General features: G+C 41.4%; 2 protein-coding genes across 5 annotated transcripts in view; one reads left to right on the top strand and one right to left on the bottom strand.

The window, feature by feature from the left end:
• LOC110533502 (galactosylgalactosylxylosylprotein 3-beta-glucuronosyltransferase 1) overlaps window positions 1–9,820 on the top strand; it is a 52,713-nt gene extending 42,893 nt beyond the window's left edge. The window contains exons 3-7 of one of the 3 annotated variants that reach the window (XM_021617769.3): window positions 4,929–5,071; window positions 5,979–6,499; window positions 6,841–7,137; window positions 7,909–8,012; window positions 8,800–9,820. In XM_021617769.3, the coding sequence (XP_021473444.1) occupies window positions 4,960–5,071; window positions 5,979–6,499; window positions 6,841–7,137; window positions 7,909–7,995 (1,017 nt within the window). In that variant the 5' untranslated portion in view covers window positions 4,929–4,959 and the 3' untranslated portion in view covers window positions 7,996–8,012; window positions 8,800–9,820. Of the gene's footprint in view, window positions 1–4,928; window positions 5,072–5,978; window positions 6,500–6,840; window positions 7,138–7,908 lie in introns of all 3 variants that reach the window. The other 2 variants (XM_021617768.3, XM_036989898.2) reach the window with 2 other exon arrangements.
• LOC110533501 (beta-galactosidase-1-like protein 2) lies at window positions 9,316–19,539 on the bottom strand. 2 transcript variants are annotated; one of them, XR_016483614.1, is made up of 20 exons: window positions 19,300–19,518; window positions 18,682–18,867; window positions 17,922–17,990; window positions 17,268–17,363; window positions 16,659–16,767; window positions 16,444–16,536; window positions 16,150–16,231; window positions 15,957–16,021; window positions 15,696–15,780; window positions 15,212–15,349; window positions 14,932–15,012; window positions 14,628–14,734; window positions 14,259–14,405; window positions 13,995–14,066; window positions 13,787–13,865; window positions 13,596–13,683; window positions 13,250–13,361; window positions 11,677–11,895; window positions 10,491–10,607; window positions 9,316–10,298 (listed from the first exon to the last, which is right to left on the bottom strand). XR_016483614.1 is itself a non-coding variant. In XM_021617767.3 (19 exons), exons 1-19 carry the CDS (start codon window positions 19,389–19,391, stop codon window positions 10,212–10,214), a joined length of 1,905 nt encoding a protein of 634 aa, XP_021473442.2. In that variant the 5' UTR covers window positions 19,392–19,539; the 3' UTR covers window positions 9,316–10,211. The 2 variants fall into 2 exon arrangements, 1 of the variants encoding a protein (XP_021473442.2); XM_021617767.3 differs by lacking the exon at window positions 11,677–11,895 and having other exon boundaries at window positions 19,300–19,539.
• Between the last annotated feature and the right edge of the window lie 519 nt (window positions 19,540–20,058).

Below are 20,058 nucleotides of genomic sequence, written 5' to 3'. Positions count from 1 at the left end.
GTCTGTGGTGCAATGTGGCATTGGTGGATGGAGCGAGACATGATGTCCCAGATGTGCTCAATTGGATTCATGTCTGGGGAACGGGCGGTCCATAGCATCAATGCCTTCCTCTTGCAGGAACTGCTGACACACTCCAGCCACATGAGGTCTAGCATTGTCTTGCATTAGGAGGAACCCAGGGCCAACCGCACCAGCATATGGTCTCATAAGGGGTCTGAGGATCTCATCTCGGTACCTAATGGCAGTCAGGCTTCCTCTGGCGAGCACAAAGAAATGCCACCCCACACCATGACTGACCCACCGCCAAACCGGTCATGCTGGAGGATGTTGCAGGCAGCAGAACGTTCTCCACGGCGTCTCCAGACTGTCACGTCTGTCACATGTGCTCAGTGTGAACCTGCTTTCATCTGTGAAAAGCACAGGGCGCCAGTGGCGAATTTGCCAATCTTGGTGTTCTCTGGCAAATACCAAACGTCCTGCACGGTGTTGGGCTGTAAGCACAACCCCCACCTGTGGATGTCGGGCCCTCATACCACCCTCATAGAGTCTGTTTCTGACCGTTTGAGCAGACACATGCACATTTGTGGCCTGCTGGAGGTCATTTTGCAAGGCTCTGGTAGTGCTCCTCCTGCTCCTCCTTGCACAAAGGCGGAGGTAGCGGTCCTGCTGCTGGGTTGTTGCCCTCCTACGGCCTCCTCCACGTCTCCTTATGTAATGGCCTGTCTCCTGGTAGCGCCTCAATGCTCTGGAAACTACGCTGACAGACACAGCAAACCTTCTTGCCACAGCTCGCATTGATGTGCCATCCTGGATGAGCTGCACTACCTGAGCCGCTTGTTTGTTTGTAGACTCCGTCTCATGCTACCACTAGAGTGAAAGCACCGCCAGCATTCAAAAGTGACCAAAACATCAGCCAGGAAGCATAGGAACTGAGAAGTGGTCTGTGGTCACCACCTGCAGAACCACTCCTTTATTGGGGGTGTCTTGCTAATTGCCTATAATTTCCACCTGTTGTCTATTCCATTTGCACAACAGTATGTGAAATTTATTGTCAATCAGTGTTGCTTCCTAAGTGGACAGTTTGATTTCACAGAAGTGTGATTGACTTGGAGTTACATTATGTTGTTTAAGTGTTCCCTTTATTTTTTTGAGCAGTGTACATATAAACTCAGCAAAAAAAGAAACACCCCTTTTTCAGGACCCTGTATTTCAAAGATAATTCGTAAAAATCCAAATAACTTCACAGACCTTCATTTGGGCTAGACAATCTGGACCCTCTCTTTCTAAGATTATCCGTCGCCATTGTTGCAACCCCAATTACTAGCCTGTTCTACCTCTCTTTTGTATCATCCAAGATTCCTAAAGATTGGAAAACTGCCGCGGACATCCCCCTCTTCAAAGGGGGTGACACTAGACCCAAACTGTTACAGACCTATACCCATAATGCCCTGCTTTTCTAAAGTCTTCAAAAGCCAAGTTAACAAACAGATTACTGACCATTTCGAATCCCATCGTACCTTCTCTGCTGTGCATTCCGGTTTCTGAGCTGGTCACGGGTGTACCTCAGCCACGTTTAAGGTACTAAACGATATCTTAACCGCCATCGATAAAAGACAGTGTTGTGCAGCCGTCTTTATCGACCTGGCCAAGGCTTTTGACTCTGTTAATTATGTCTGTAATCCCGTTAACGGGAGCCAGTGAAAGTGCAGGGCGCCAATTTCAAAACATCAAAAATCTAAAAATTTAAATTCCTCAAACATACATGTACAGTGGGGCAAAAAAGTATTTAGTCAGCCACCAATTGTGCAAGTTCTCCCACTTAAAAAGATGAGAGAGGCCTGTAATTTTCATCATAGGTACACTTCAACTATGACAGACAAAATTAGAGAAAAAAAATCTGAAAATCCCATTGTAGGATTTTTTATGAATTTATTTGCAAATTATAATATAAATTATACACATGGGATTATAGATTATAGATATGCCTCTCCTTAATGCAACCGCTGTGTCAGATTTCAAAAAAACTTTATGGAAAAAGAAAACCATGCAATAATCTGAGACGGCGCTCAGAAGTAAAAGTCAATAGCCCCAATGATGGCGTCAACATAAACAAGAAATTACATGATAAATATTCCCTTACCTTTGATCTACATCAGAAAGCACTCCAGGAATCCCAGGTGCACAATAAATGTTTGTTTTGTTTTTATAATGTCCGTTATTTATGTCCAAATACCTTCTTTTATTAGCGCGTTTGGTATACATATCCAAACGCTCATTCTGGTCAGCGTTGCGTCGGACAAAAACTTCCAAAAGTCATATTACAGGTCGAAGAAACATTTCAAACTAAGTGCAAAATCAATCATTAGGATGTTTTTAACATATAGCTTCAATAAAATTCCAACCGGAGTATTCCTTTGTGTCTTCATGAGCAATGAAACGCAAGTGGATACCATGAGGAATAAGCGTAATCAGAAAATGGCTGACTGCCAGACACCTGATAGATTCTGCTCTCATTCACTCCCACAACACAGGAGAAGTCTCATTCAAATTTCTATAGATGGTTGACATCTAGTGGAACCCCTAGGCAGTGCAACATCATTAATATCTCAAGGGATTTCATTGGGGATTGTGGTGAATACATACAAAGCTCAGATTTCTCACTTCCTGTTTTGATTTCTCCTCAGGATTTTGCCTGCCATATGAGTTCTGTTATACTCACAGACATCATTCAAACAGTTTTAGAAACTTTAGAATGTTTTCTATCCAATACTAATAATATGCATATATTAGCAACTGAGCCTGAGGAGCAGGCCGTTTACTTTGGGCAACTTATTCATCCAAGCTACTCAATACTGACCCCCAGCCATAAGAAGTTATTAATCACCGTATTCTTGACGGCAGACTCAACAGCCTTGGTTTCTCAAATGACTGCCTCGCCTGGTTCACCCACTACTTCTCAGGTAGAGTTCAGTGTGTCAAATCGGAGGGCCTGTTGTCCGGACCTCTGGCAGTCCCTATGGGGGTGCCACAGGGTTCAATTCTCGGGGCTGACTCTTTTCTCTGTATATATCAACGATGTCGCTCTTGCTGCTGGTGATTCCTTGATCCACCTCTACACAGACGACACCATTCTGTGTACATCTGGCTCTTCTATGGACACTGTGTTAACAAACCTCCAAACAAGCTTCAGTGCCATACAACACTCCTTCCGTGGCCTCCAACTGCTCTTAAACGCTAGTAAAACTAAATGCGTGCTTTTGAACCAATCGCTGTCCGCACCCGCCCGCCCGACTAGCATCACTACTCTGGACGGTTCTGACTTAGAATATGTGGACAACTACATATACCTAGGTGTCTGGCTAGACTGTAAACTATCCTTCCAGACTCATACTAAGCATCTCCAATCCAAAATTACATTTAGAATAAGCTTCCTATTTCGCAACAAAGCCTCCTTCACTCACGCTGCCAAATATACCCTCATAAAACTGACTGTCCTACCGATCCTCGACTTCGGCGATGTAATTTACAAAATACCCTTCAACAATCTATTCAGCAAACTATATGCAGTCTATCATAGTGCCATCTGTTTTGTCACCAAAGCCCCATATACCACCCACCACTGCGACCTGTATGCTCTCATCGACTGGCCCTCGCTACATATTCGTCACCAGACCCACGGGCTCCAGGTCATCTATAAGTCTTTGCTAGGTAATGCTCCACCTTATCTCAGCCCACTGGTCACCATAACAACACCCACCCATAGCACGCCTCCAGCAGGTATATCTCACTGGTCATCCCCAAAGCCAACACCTACTTTGGCCGCCTTTCCTTACAGTTCTCTGCTGCCAATGACTGGAACGAATTACAAAAATCATTGAAGTTGGAGACTTATATCTCCCTCACTAACTTTAAGAATCAGCTATCTGAGCAGCTTATCGATCGCTGCATCTGTACACAGCCCATCTGTAAATAGCCCATCCAACTAACTACCTCATCCCCAAATTTTTTTTTTATTTACTTTTTTTTGCTCTTTTGCACACCAGTTTTTCTACTTGCACATCATCATCTGCATATCTATCACTCCAGTCTTAATTTGCTCAATTGTAATTACTTCGCTACTATGGCTTATTTATTGCTTTACCTCCTTACGCCATTTGACCACACTGTATTTAGATTTTTCTATTGTGTTATTGACTGTACTTTTGTTTAACCCACGTGTAACACTGTGTTGTTTTTTGTCGCACTGCTTTGCTGTATCTTGGCCAGGTTGCAGTTGTAAATGAGAACTTGTTCTCAACTGGCCTACCTGATTAAATAAAGGTGAAATAAAAATGTTTAAAAAATAATAATAAAAAATGACAATGCCACCAGCCATACTGCTCGTTTTGTGCGCGATTTCCTGCAAGACAGGAATGTCAGTGTCTGCCATGGCCAGTTAAGAGCCGAGATCTTAATCCCATTGAGCACGTCTGGGACCTGTTGGATCAGAGGGTGAGGGCTCACAGAACTGGCAAATCTGGTGCAGTCCATGAGGAGGAGATGCACTGCAGTTCTTAATGCAGCTGGTGGCCACACCAGATACTGACTGTTACTTTTGATTTTGACCCCCCCCCCCCCCCCCCCCTTTGTTCAGGGACACATTATTACATTTCTGTTAGTCACATGTCTGTGGAACTTGTTCAGTTTATGTCTCGGTTGTTGAATCTTGTAATGTTCATACAAATATATACACAAAATAAACGCAGTTGACAGTGAGAGGACATTTATTTTTTCAATTGGCTAACAATAATCATTGCATGTCAAAACAGAGGAAAACGACATGTTAACATGTCTGTAAGTAGATTGTTAATGTGTTGCCAATATCAAAACGATATTTCCAGAGGGAACTGTAAAAGTGTAAAGGAGACTAAGCAGGTAATGTGTTGCAGGTAATGACGTGGCTCAGGTTTGACCTCGGAGATGCCGAAGAGACGAGACATTCTGGCCATCGTGTTGATCGTGTTGCCTTGGACGCTACTCATCACTGTTTGGCATCAGGGTGCCATCAACCCCTTGCTAGCTGCTCGAAAGGGTAAAAGTCGTTCCTGCATTTACCTAGGGGGGTTTCATGGTTAGTCTCTCTAGTAAAGGAAACCATTTTTGCTTATTTTGGGATACTCCTCTTTATATAGTACACTTTAGAGACATGATTAAAAATAACAACGTCTACACATGTCCCTGATTTTACAGCTGATTTTTTGGGGCATTTTCCCCCACTTAACATTTTAAGTATCTCCATAGACAAACATTATCAATAGAATGGCCTTACTGAACAGCCCCACCATGGCACCATCATAGGATGCCACCTTTCCAATAAGTCAGTTCGTCAAATTTCTGCCCTGCTAGAGCTGCCCCGGTCAACTGTAAGTACTGTTATTGTGAAGTGGAAAAATCTAAGAGCGACAGCGGCTCAGCCGCGAAGTGGTATGCCACACAAGCTCACAGAATGGGAGTGCATACAAATCTGTCCTTGGTTACAATACAAGGCCTAATCGCCCAAAATCAGTGCCAACCTCACTAATGCGCTTGTGGCTGAATTTGAAGCAAATCCCGCAGTAAATGTTCCAACATCTATTGGAAAGCCTTCCCCAAGAGTAGAGGCTGTTATAGCAGCAAGGGGATTCACACCTTAAACTAACTCATATTAGTCTGACAACTACTTCATTCCTTTATAAATTAGTGATGAGTATATTATATTTATCACAAGGAGAATACATGTCTCACAAAAGAGCATGGCATTAGATTTCAGAATGATACGTTTGTTCAAAAAAATTCTCCATAACATATGGGTAAGTCCAACTATACAACTGTATAACTATGCACAACTATTTGCATGACTAGATCTTGCCTTACTCTCTACGAAGGCCATCTTTCTGGAAACATACAGTCTATAATAGTTTATTATACCAACAATACCAGCTTTCTTTCCCTTCTCCTAGATGACAGACATGAGAGTCGACGAGACTCCCGGAACACCTTCACCCTCAAGAAGCCCTGCTCCTCTGAGAACAACAAGGACATTGTGGAGGTGGTACACACCGAATACGTCTACAGCCGCCCGCCGCCCTGGTCTGATGTCCTCCCCACCCTCCACGTCGTCACCCCAACCTACAGCCGGCCGGTCCAGAAGGCAGAGCTGACACGTCTGGCCAACACCTTCCTCCACGTGCCTAACCTGCACTGGATCCTGGTGGAGGACTCTCCGAGACGAACCCCGCTGGTCACCAGGCTTCTCCGGGAAACAAGCCTGAACTACACTCACCTCAACGTGGAGACACCCAGGAACTATAAGCTGCGTGGGGACACGAGGGACCCCAGGATACCCCGGGGAACCATGCAGAGGAACCTGGCCCTGCGCTGGCTCCGAGAGACGTTCAGATCCAATAATAGACACAGCCAGCCAGGTATCGTCTACTTTGCAGATGATGACAACACCTACAGTCTGGAGCTGTTTGAGGAGGTGAGTGGAACAGGGAGAGATGTTGTGCAGTACAGAGTTGTTTCCTCTTGAGTTACCAAAATAGGCTACATTTTTGGCTTCAGTGCACACTAACTGTGTAATGACATAAAGAACATGAATCCTTACAGTATTCCATTAGGTAAATGCACAGCCTAAAAACAGAGGCATCACTTGACACCTGCCTATTTGCGCATGATAAAATACATTTATATAATATACTGGAAAATCAATACTTATTGATCACATGGTAATCCTTCTCCAACCAATGACTCAACCATATACTTACATGTAGATTACAAATCTCTATGGGAACAACCCTCTCTCTCCTTCATCTTGTGTAGATGCGTTCAACGAGGAAGGTGTCGGTGTGGCCTGTAGCCTTTGTGGGCGGCCTGCGCTACGAGTCCCCTAAGGTCAACACCCTTGGCAAGGTGTATGGATGGAAGACTGTGTTTGACCCCCACCGACCCTTTGCCATAGACATGGCAGGGTTTGCGGTGAACCTCCGCCTCATTCTCTTTAAACCTCAGGCCTACTTCAAGCTGCGGGGAGTCAAGGGAGGATACCAGGAGAGCAGCTTACTGCGGGAGTTGGTCACCCTCAATGACCTGGAGCCCAAGGCTGCTAATTGCACTAAGGTGAGGAACTGATAGTTGTTCTGTGTGGCTCAGTTGATAGAGCATGGTGCTTGCAACGCTATGGTTGTGGGTTTGATTCCACCCATAAAAAAAATATATGCACTCACTACTGTATGTTTCTTTGGATAAAAGTGTCTGCTAAATGGCTAATACTATCATTATATTAAAGAGGTGTGTTGTGACTGTTGACCATTACAAGACAAGCTGATATTACACTGACATTATAATCTTGTTTTAGTGACTTAATTTCAACTAGTTTGGTGCTCTGAAAATGTGGTCATAACAAATAGTGGTATGCACAGCACAGGAAGTCACTGAAGCAAACTTGTCTTTTAGTTGTTCTTTTCCACTGTAAATGGAGGAGAATAATGCTCTTACTGTATGGATTTCAATAGGCTTTCAGTTGCTAAGGCCTTTATTCCTCAAAAATTTTTACATTTTGCCTCATGAAATGTACTTCCGATCAAATGCTTTAGAAAATGCATGTTGTTTCATAAACCCATGTGTTTTAGACCCCTTGCATCTCACCTGTGTTCACACACTCGCACACACAGTTCCGCACTCCATATACCTTCAGCAAATGTTGACCATGTTTGAATATCAGTGCGAATCTAGCAAGTGAATCATACTTCCGCTCTCTACAACAATACAAACATCTTCAAAAACACAATAAAAAAGGTGCACAAAGATTTGTGGATCTTTGAACTGGTACAAACATGCTTTCAGCTGTACCTTCTCCACCCTTTTAACTTGAACCCCCCCACCCACCAGGTACTTGTATGGCACACTAGGACAGAGAAGCCTGTTCTGGTGAATGAGGGAAAGAAAGGATTTACCGACTCCAACGTGGAGATATGAAACTTCTTCCAACACAGGTAATAAGAAAGCTTTACATTGACTGAGATTATGTACCTCTCCCAAAGTTCCCAGGTTTTTCAAACGGAATTTTGCAACCTTATGTCTGAGGGCCAACCTGTCTATCTGAGCCTCTGTGAGCTTATTATTATTATATTAAAACATTTCATATTATTTTATTATTCACAGAGTAAAGCTTTGCCGAATCTGTCTGAATTTGTATAACAGGGATGTTATGATTTCATAAAATAAAAACTTGACGAGTGATCCATACTAAAAAGCTATTTTTATGGTTTAATGTCTATGAACCCCTCTTCAAAACCAGTTGCCTAAACAATTCTCTCAATGTTTGGTATTAATGAAAATGTAACTCTGAAATTATTTCTTAATTCTGTATTTTCTTTATCTCCTAAGCCCATATACTTTACACCATTGAGTTATTAATAAATATGACTCATTCCAAATGGACTGACAAAAGACAAGGCAGGCAGGATTGGAGTTTAATATGTATTTACAGTAATAGTACTATACAGGGAGTCAGACAGCCACCTTGTCTACTACAAGTAGCACATAGCCACGTATCAATACAGGCGTAGAATATCAAAGCATAGCTTCAAAGATGGTGATACTGTATCTAGCTAAGCGTTTTACTGATGCATCGATGGAAGCTGTACACGAGGAGCTAGCCAGTCGCCAAAGTGCAGCTTAAGACAAAAGACTGTCGGTGGTTCCTTACAGTGGCCAATAAGAAGCATTGTCAACCCAGCCGACACAAACCAACTGTCCAATCAACATCCTTAAAACTAGGTACTGGACCAAACCGGACCAATCAGGGGACCCGAATGGCCCTTGTTTGCTGGTGATTGGGCTCCCTTTGTCGTAGAGCGGACTGTTCTTGGGGTGTGGAGCAGACCTGGATAAAGGGGTCCTTGTCTGACTCGAGTCAGCATTGACTGAAAGACTGATCTGGAGAGGACATGAACCCTTCCCACGTTCCACTGTAAAACACTGAACAGACACAGACAGCTACACTCCCTCAAATAACTAATTAGGACACGTCTCATACACATACACAGATAGGCGTGCACAGTGTACAGACATACAAATGCGTGTGCACAGACACACACATACATACATGCGGGTGCGCATGCATGACGCACATGCACACAGACTTTTGGTTGTTTGTTTTTTGTCCATTTGCACATGTTTTACTGATCACATAACACTACTGATTGTATCAGCACTTTAAGATCAGGCTTTGCTGCATATGTTCATTTTGGTGTGAAATGCTGTTTCACCTCCAACAGAAAATAGGTGAGGACATTTGCCAGTGAAATCGTTTTATTTTAAAAATAAAAAATACATATTATAATGCTAGTCAATGCAATATTATTATTTCACAACACATACTACAGTCACAGGATACATGCCAGTAATAGTCTTCCCTTGATACAGTATGTCATTTTCTGACCAGTCTGGACCCCAAATGCCACTTATTGACCTTTGATTTGATAATCAAAGGTAAACAGAAGGAATACTTCTGCATTGTAAACTGCCACTGTAATATTTATATGTAAATACGATCAAAAAAATGTACTTAGTATGTCAGCATCTCTTTGCTTTCCTTGTTTGACGTGGTTTATTATTCTTGTTGATATTGTAATTTCTGTTCAAAATCATAGCATTGGTTTAATTTTGTATTAATTAGTCCTATACAGTCCTGGTCTCAGGGAAGATACATTATTGAAGTGCCAAGCACATACAGCACACTAACTCATATTTGCCAATTTGATGCATGATGAATACTAAAATAAAACTGCTGAAGCTCTTGTAGTGTATCAATCAGTGGTCAGATGATACAGGTATAACATTTTGTTTGGAAGCAAGGGTCACCAGAATGCTATCATTAACATGACATGCCATTTGTTATAACCAAAATACTTGTCATCATGACACATACAGACGTTGATGACTTGTTTAGCCAACACAATGATTCTAGTTGAAAATATCTTTGTTTTTAGGCTGTGATATTTTGTTCTCATTACTAGATTCAATAAAAATCCAGTTTGGATGATATTTACGTCAATAAAATGATGAACAATATTGTATGGTGAGTTATCCCCATACAATGTACAGCATTTTGGGTCCCAGAGAAAAATGTAAAATAAGATCCATCCAGTATTATTGTTTATTAAAAGTACAGTAGCTTGGGAATGCAGTTACTGAATGTCCACAGCCATGCCCAGATCAGGAGTCTCTTCAAACGTGATTTTATAATCAGCTTCCTGCTCTTCAAACACAATGACCTGCATGATGATGATGATTATGATGTTGATGAAAATGAAGTTGATGAAGAAACACATGAGGGTAACTGAACGAGACTGTAAGTAAACACAACTTTGTGAACCTAAGACTAAGAACCTAAGAGCATGTATGATCTCTTTTAATGTCTTATTTTATCATAATGTTGCTGACTAAGTGCTTGTAGTGAGTCCTACCTGGTTTACTCCACTGTTGAGAAAAGGTCCTGGGAGGTAGAGTGTTTGCTGGGGGCCGATATACCAGTGGCGCCCCAGGTTCAAACCATTGATGAAGACCACCCCTTTGCCCCAGCCCTGCAAAGATTATTATAGGCATTACAAAATTATCAACATCATAACTTTACTGTCATCCCCTTTAGTTTACGCCTCATAAATAATGAATGTGCTTGCTGAAAGCCACCTCAAACATAATACTTCAATACCATAAATACCATCAACACATTTTTTTCAAGGGATTTTCTAGTTCATTCTTAGAAAATGTATCTATTTACAATTCACTTAGGAGGAATTCAGATTTGAGCTATGGGACTTTATTCCCTTTTTATGCACTTTTATCTTTATGCGTATTTTGACCTTGAACTTGTGTGTGAGAAAACGTGTGTGACAGCCAGCTATTGGTTTGTGGTGGAGATCATAGAAATGTATGGCGGAGGTGAGTATACAGATACGCCGTATTCTGCCATGATTTAATACCCTCATAATTTCACCACCTTTACGCATGAGGAAACCATGAATAAGGCCGCACAGGTCGGTTCCAAGTGGAAAAACATCTGCTATAGAAATAACACCATTCTCCATGCGCTATAATGTAGAAATTGATAAGAGCTAGGTAATTGAGTTTGGAGAAGGGGATTGTAATTACAAATAGCAATTATTTTAGATGATATGATATTTACTTATGATCGCTGGAGACAAATGTGAAACCAGTCATATGAAAGCAAACATTTCAACATGATATGTACAGTGCATTCAGAAAGTATTTAAACCCCTTGACTTTTTCAACATTTTGTTGCATTACAGCCTTATTCTAAAATTGATTAAATTGTCCCCCCCCTCATTAGTCTACAAAGCTAAAACTGTTTAAAAAAATAATAATAATAATGAAAAATGACATTTATATACAATACCAATCAAAAGTTTGGACACACCTACTCATTCCAAGGGTTTTGTTTTCTTTATTTTTTACTATTTTATACGTTGTAGAATAATAGTGAAGACATCAAAACTATAATAACATATAGAATCAAGTAGAAACCAAAAATGTGTTAAACAAATTAAAATATATTTTATATTCTTCAAAGTAGCCACCCTTTACCTTGATGACAGCTTTGCACACTCTTGGCATTCTCTCAACCAGCTTTACCTGGAATGCTTTCCCAAAAGTCTTGAAGGAGTTTCCACATATGCTGAGCACTTGTTGGCTGCTTTTCCTTCACCCTGCAGTCCAACTCATCCCAAACCATGTTAATTGAGTTGAGGTCAGGTGATTGTGGAGGGTGACAGGTCATTTGATGCAGCACTCCATCACTCTCCTTGGTCAAATAGCCCTTACACAGCCTGGAGGTGTGTTTTGGGCATTGTCCTGAAGAAAAACAAATAATAGTCCCACTAAGAGCAAAACAGATGGAATGGCGTATCGCTGCAGAATGCTGTGGTAGCCATACCGGTGAAGTGTGCCTTGAATTCTAAATAAATCACTGACAGTGTCACCAGCAAAGCACCCCCACACCATCACACCTCCTCCTCCATGGTTCACGATGGGAACAACACATGCGAAGATCATCCGTTCACCTACTCTGCGTCTCACAAAGACATGGCGGTTGAAACCAAAAATCTCAAATTTGAACTAATCAGACCAAAGGACAGATTTCCACCAGTCTAATGTCCATTGCTCATGTTTCTTGGCCAAAGCAAGTATCTTCTTATTATTGGTATCCTTTAGTAGTGGTTTATTTGCAGAAATTCGAACATGAAGGCCTGATTCACGCAGTCTCTGAACAGTTGATGTTAAGATGTGTCTGTTACTTGAACTCTGTGAACTCTGTGAAGCATTAATTTGGGCTGCAATTTCTGAGGTGGGGTAACTCTAATGAACTTATCCTCTGCAGCAGAGGTAACTCTTGGTCTTTATTTCCTGTAGCGGTCCTCACGAGAGACAGTTTCATCATAGCGATGGTTTTTTGCAACTGCACTTGAAGAAACTGTCAAAGATCTTGAAATGTTCCTGATGTCTTAAAATTAAAAAATGTTGTTTCTCTTTGCTTATTTGAGCTGTTCTTGCCATAATATGGACTTGGTCTTTTACCAAATAGGGCTATCTTCTGTATTCCACCACTACCTTGTCACAACACAACTGATTGGCTCAAACGCATTAAGAAGGAAAGATATTCCACAAATTAATTTTTAACAAGGCACACCTGTTAATTGAAATGCATTCCAGGTGACTACCTCATGAAGCTGGTTGAGTGAATGCCAAGAGTGTGCGAAGCTGTCATCAAGGCAAAGGGTGGCTACTTTGAAGAATCTTAAATATCAAATATATTTAGATTTGTTTAACACATTTTTTGGTTACTACATGGTTCCATATGTGTTATTTCGTAGTGGTACATCATTAATGGTACACCGTATTTAAAGGGATGGCTTTAGATAACTGTACTGAAAACACCATTGAATGAAAACTCCATGAGGAAATCTACTTGCCAGCAAGTGGGAGGTTTTTCAGCGGTTTAATTCAATATATTCAGTCCGCATAAGGGAGACACTCCCAAAGAGCTCATTGTGCATTTCCTAAGTCTGAAAATCAGGCCCTTAATCACAAGACTTCCCTGCTCCACTTCCACGATAACAAACATACAATAGCATCAGAGAGAAGCACGCACACCATAACAAGTGTCACAGCCAAAGTATCACAGTATAATATGACTGTATTTACTCACTGGTAGCTTGACGAAGGTGTCACTTGGATAGCCGTAGGTAAACATTCTTCCCAGGAAGAATCCAGGGAAACTGGGAACGTGCGGAAGGGACATCCAAGGCGCCTGGTTGAGGCTGAAATAGATATTACTCAAGGTATAGTCACAAATATATTAATGCCACACTGTTTAATATGTACATGCATACCATCAAAGAGTGGGCCACCAACAGAAATGTGTTCCATGAAATGTTCACACGCAAACATTGGTTTACTTGATTGGTATCTGTAGTGCTCAAGCTCATAAAAATGACTTTTTATGAACTTGATTGTTTACAAGTACTACAAGTTGAAAATTAAAATATACAAACCTATCAATAAAGCTGGTTTTCATATCCAGACTGTATATCGTGAAGTCCCTCAAAGGACTGTTGTTCAATAGAATGTCACCTACGAGACCTAAAATACAACACAGACAATAAAAAGGCATCAAAGCTGAAAATAAGGACATTGTTATCGGTTTCTGCTACAGTAGAATAATATAGGCAAAATAGGTGTGCACCTTTGCGCTGTTTATCTAGAGCTTTCCCATAGTGAACTCGTCCACAGTTCTCAACCAGTAAGCTCAATGTCCGTTTCTCCTGTAGTTAGAATATTAAATCATTATTTGGCTCCATACTTTTTGTTGTTGACAATTATGAAAGTTTGAAAAGCTTGTAGGTACTATTTGGAAGTAGCTTCCAGTAGGCCTCGTGTTCATCTTGCAGTACCTTTCCATCAGGCACCGCTAGCTCCAGATTCTGATGCTTGAAAATGCCAATGTAGTGTCTGTCCACAAACACCTAAAAACAAACTTCACATCTGTCAAATAAATGCTTTCAAACATGACTGTATTTTCCCATCTTCTTTATCATAAGAGAATCATAATAGATTTCCACATTAACAGGACCATTTGAATAAAAAAATGTGATAGAACTGTGTCATAAACTCTATATTTTAACAAGACATCGTGTCTATAGGATGTGTAGACTCACCAGGGCTCTGTCCCGTACATTGTCTCCAGACTTGAGGGAGCCTCCACTGGTTATAATGGTCTCATAGAGGGTATAGCCATAGGACTGGCCATTCCCACTGTTCACTGGGAGATTCTCCATGTTGACTGGGGTTGGTGATTTAAATGGCTAGAGAGACATAAAGAGCCACACACACACACACACAGTCGTGAAGCGTAAGTTTGGTGTAGATCTGACCCATGCATACGCAGACACACGCATACAGTACATACACACATACGCACATATGCACACAGAGGCACAAACAGACCCACACCCACACACAGACCGACCTACACATGGACCAGCACACACACACACACACACACACACACATATGCACACGCATACCTCCTCAGCGAAGGTCAAGGCGTCCCACAGAGAGAGGTGCTGGTACATGATGGCTGGCTCATACGTCTCCTTCCAACGCAGGGCTGGCATATCAGGGAGCTTCTCACCTCCGACACACAAGGACAAGGGAGTCATCAGATAGTGAGGTCACACACAGTCTTCCAGACTCAGATTACAGTAAAACTAACCCTGGATTTGAACACATTTTCAATGGGGATTCTCTATTGGTCTGGGAAACCAGCCCTTAAAGTTGACAAAAGTCAGGCTGTTTAATTATTATTTTTACGTTTAGTGATCAACTTACTGTGGTACTGACTGAATAGATCCCTGAGAAGGTGATACTTTGGCGTGTATTCTCCCGATTCGGACAGAGGTGCATCATAATCTGGATAACAGCAATCATCAGTCAGGACAGGGAAGATCTCTTATGACATGTTGGTACACACTGCCACTCCCTGGTGGCAATGTGTAATACAAGATAATACAATACAAAACTAAATTGTGAGAGGAAACTTCAAAACACATTGCCACTAGTGTAAATTGGAATGCTGCTAAAACCTGTAATAACTATCTGGATAAGATACCATAGCTTGTGATTAGTGCCTTGTAGATTGGGTTTGTCAGTGCTCCACTCATGAAGCCAAAGTTAGTCCCTCCGTGGAACATGTACAGGTTGATGGACATGCCGCGTCTCAGAATCTCCCGTACAGCAGAAACCATATCTGACGAACAAAGAGATCATTCATTTTCATCGCAGATATCAAACAATTTAATAACTGACATTTTGTAGAAGCATGTTAATGTGGAAATGACAGGCACAAGAATATGTTCATGAATAGCAGCTTCAGAAAAACTCCACAGTCTGAAAAACTACACAGTCTGAAAAACTACAGAATAAGCTAAAGGAATATTAGTCATTTCACTGACTGCTACTTTTAAATCATTGCTGAATCCTGCATATACTGGAAAGATGAAGGTAAACACATGGAAAGAGGTTCAGGATAGGGAGAAATGGAGGGACCACGACAAAGCCTAAGTAAGTAAGTAAGCTTAAAAATACAACCCTACCCTCTTGAGCGAGGACATGGTGGAGGTCTCCCCATGCATCAAACCAGCCTGTCCAGCACTCCATCACCATCATGGGGCTATTGGGCTGCCATGCATAAATACACAGTCCACAACATACACATGATCAATACAGACTTGTGTCATTTTAAAATGTGGCCAATGTATAAATACTTTGCTGATCTTCCTAGTAACCTTTGCTAAGCATTTGTTGAAAATGTTCTAATATGAAGATGAGGAGCAAGTGGAGTGGATGAGACGTACCTGAATAGCATTCAAATACTTGATGTCCCCCTGATTTAGTTTCTGTAGATTCACTGTTCTGATTACTATAAGATAGGTTGGAATGAAAGGAATATACTGTAAAATGACAGCAGAACTTTGATCAGTGAATGTGGACACAAGGACGGTGTAAAATAAGGACTCTAAGTGCGTCTACTGTAATGATAAACTGTACCTCCCGTCACACCCCCTTCTTTTAATCCCTCATGGTTATCTGACGTCAGTAAGAGCTCATTGATTCCTCTGGACTGTAGAGCCTATGAAGAAACACAGTAGTGAGTACCAATACTGGACATGACCCACACATTATAAAACCTAATTGGATAATGCCGTACATACCGTAATTACATTGTGTGTGTGTGTGTGTGTGTGTGTGTGTGTGTGTGTGTGTGTGTGTGTGTGTGTGTGTGTGTGTGTGTGTGTGTGTGTGTGTGTGTGTGTGTGTGTGTGTGTGTGTGTGTATGATTACCTCCTTGATGAAAGGCATGTAAGTGTTATCCATTGCAAATGATCCATATTCATTTTCCAACTGTACAGCAATGATGGGCCCTCCTTTCTTGAACTGAAAAAAACAAAAATAAATGTTCAAATGATATAGGACAATTATACCGCTAATATATTCCCTAGCTATAGCTTTAGTTTGGCTACAGCCAGGTTCTATTCGAATAGGAACCAAGTAATGACCTGTAGAGGAACCACTTTTGGAATGAGCTTGTCAAAGAACTTATTGACTGCCTCAGCAAATCCTGGGTGAGTAGTCCTCAACCTCATACTCTCGTCACGAAGAAGCCAACTTAACCGAGGGAAGAAAAGAGAGTGGAAAAGTATTACTAGATCTGCCAGGGAGAAAGATAATTGGGGGTGTTGTAGTCAGTGAAACTCACTGTTCATGAACTGTTGAGTCATATTCCCAGGAGGACAGAAAGGTAGAAGACAGCCAATCCACTCCTCCCTGGGGTATAGCATAAATTGTTTACCCTGGTTCCCATGGTCGCATATTACAATCAAAATGGTACCTTGTGTTGCTAGATCAAGTGCCTCTGTGCAAAACACATTTACACGCTCCGACTTCCTTATTACATTTACTGAGGAATGTTGCCTCAGAAATGTCCTGGCTCTTAAGAGTAGACAATTCAACAGTAAAGTAGTGTAGGACAGAGTCTCCTATTCAAAATGGATGGCTCCGTTGGCCTCAATTTCACCAAACTCCAAATGCAGTGGTTTAAAAATGGAAGGTCAGACAGACAGATAGACAGGCAAACATACAAATAGATAAACCGACAGCTGACTGACCTCGGCAGCCCTCCTAGGTCGAGCTCAGAGCAAATGTATGGCCCTGGACGCAGGATCACCCAGAGTCCTACCTCAGCAGCCAAGTTAATGTAGGCTCTTGGAAAACAAGACACGATGAAGAGTTATAATCAGTCAGGTACACCAGTTACGTCACCTCAACACCAGTGGAAAAAACAGGGACATCACTCTGTACCAAAGATTGTCTTTTCTTTTCAGATATGAAAATAAGTCCACTTCTGGACTGAGGTCTGATTTTGGAGTGTAGTTTCACTTGAGCATCAGATTTGCATATATTCTGTGAACTATAGACATATGAAATTGGTGTGAACCCAAGTCCCCTGGAAACATGGGAATCATGTGACCTGACCTCAGTGCCATTAATTGCACAGCAAGCGCTGTTGTTGTGGAGATGCATTGGATGTTGTCAGGATAGTGCATCTGCTACTCACTCCCATGAGCATGGCAGCTCGAGTAATAACAACACCTGATGCCAAAAGATGTAGAATGAAATTGCCAATACATTTCAGTCGTTTGAGTATTAATGCCAGGGGGGATAAATAAGATGAAAGGCAATTGTTTGTGTTTGTATAGAGCAATGGAAAGCTGCAAACGTTCAACTGTAAATGGAGAAGAGGAGGAACAGGGGGTCCTTACTCTAAATCCAACTCTGTTTGGAAGTGGAAAACCCCTCTCTCTGGCTGATGTAAGCTCCATGGTACATATCTGCAAGATAAACAGAATGCTCCTCATTATCGCCCAACAAATGACCAGTCATGAACTATTACAACAAACACACACACACACACACACACACATAACATGCGCACACATGTATACTGATGCCACAGGCACACTGAACACACACACACACATGCATACTGATGCTACACACACACACACTCACACAAACACTTTCACACTCACCACATATACTGCAGTTACTGTCTATTATCTATCCTGTTGCCTAGTCACTTTACCCCTACCTACTGTATATATTCATAGCTACATAAACAACCTTGTACCCCTGCACATCGACTAGGTACTGGTACTCCCTGTGTACAGCCAAAGTTTTTTTTACTCATTATTGTTATTCGTTATTCAATTCCTCGGTTTACTATTTCAAATGTATTTATTTTTATCTTTAATTCTGCATTGTTTGAAAAGGACCCGTAAGTAAGCATTTCACTGTTAGTCTACACATGTTGTTTACAAAGCGTGTGACAAATAAAATTATATTTTATTTTATTAGTAACTATTGTACTGTAGGCTTAAGTCACGACCAAATTGGAACCCTATTTAGTATAGTGCACTACTCGGACCCATAGGACTCTGGTCAAAAGTAGTGCTCTATGAATAGCATGCCATTTCAGATGGTCAAAGGTAGTGATTGCCTTAGTGATTGTATGCTACCTACGTAGTGAGGGTGTTGATGCCACAAGCCTTCATTTTCATCAGGCGGTCTCTCCAGTAGGCTCTAGGGACCCGGAAGTAGTGGACGGATCCCCCCAGAATACGGAATGTTTCTCCCTCCAAGGTGAACTGGGACGAGTTGGCACTCAAACCTACTCTCCTGCTCATTCTCCTGCCTCCGGGCGCAGTACTAGGCAAGAATTGTCCGTGTCACGTTGATTTGGGTCAATAAATATTGAACAATACAGGTCACACAAGTAGCACTCCTTTCTAGGCTACTCCAATTCATAGCCTTGTGCTTGGAGATTTTTTTATTTTTAGACCCCAAGTTTGCTGAAGTTCCAGATGGGACATAGTCCTTCAATCATATAAATAGATAATATGGATAAAATAAGGTACTTTTGTGTTATCCACTATCAAGAAATGATATGCATGAAACCACACACAGTTGTATTCATCCTTTTTACATACTGGATAGAAAAGGGCACTGTGCGAAAGTCCAATACTTCAGAGTAGGGCTAATCATTGAAGTGAAGACAAAACATTTTTTCAGTCTATCAATTCATGCTCATAAAACATGCCATAGAATGAATAATAAGTCAAATATTATTATCTTACTTACCCCAGGTACCGGTACATGATGAAGCCAACAATGCTCAAACATAGAAGTGCATAACGTCTTTTGTGGGCTTTCCTTATTCTTAGAACAACCATCTGTTAATAGTAAATATATATGTTAATCTGTTATCTGTTGATAGACAGTACTTACTGTATAGAAATGAAACCCTTTCCAATGACAAACACATCTAATCTGCTCGGATCTGCTGGGGAAAATGTAGCTAGGAGGATCACTGCAACTCCCTCAGGATAGATAAGAGTATAGCCTATTAAGCATTGCACCGCCCAGAAAGGGTGTGTTTGTGCGATGGTGTGAGAGAGAGACTCTTTGAGACAAAATAAATACATTGAGACATTTCCACGTCATAAATCGATAGCCTATCAAAGCAAAATGCTGAAGAATTTAAAATATTAAAGTATTTATGGGACATTATTATTTCCATATTAGAACCATGGTTGGGGTAATGTAGTCAGTCGTCGGTGTGGTAAATGTTTGTAAGGTGAAGGAAGCATGGAGAGGTCAGCGATAGCCATTAGTGGGCTAATTAACAGAAGTTGGGTTTGGAGGAACGCCATCAGTGCGTGCTCTACAAGCAATGTAGTGGATGAAGGTGCAGCAAGAGCGTGGTGTTAGATGTGTTTATAGATAGCGAGGAAGATGAAGAGCCAAGTGTAATTGGGAAGATGAATGTTTAGGAAGCATCAGACATGATAAAGAAGAATCTGGACCAGTAGGAGTTACATTTTTGGAGAAAGTGGACCC

Source organism: Oncorhynchus mykiss, chromosome 10 (genome assembly GCF_057628025.1).
Source record: "Oncorhynchus mykiss isolate SJ-2025 chromosome 10, ASM5762802v1, whole genome shotgun sequence".
NCBI classification, from domain to species: domain Eukaryota; kingdom Metazoa; phylum Chordata; class Actinopteri; order Salmoniformes; family Salmonidae; genus Oncorhynchus; species Oncorhynchus mykiss.
The sequence above is the reverse complement of the archived record's forward strand: the minus strand, read 5'-3'. Positions and strand labels throughout refer to the sequence as shown.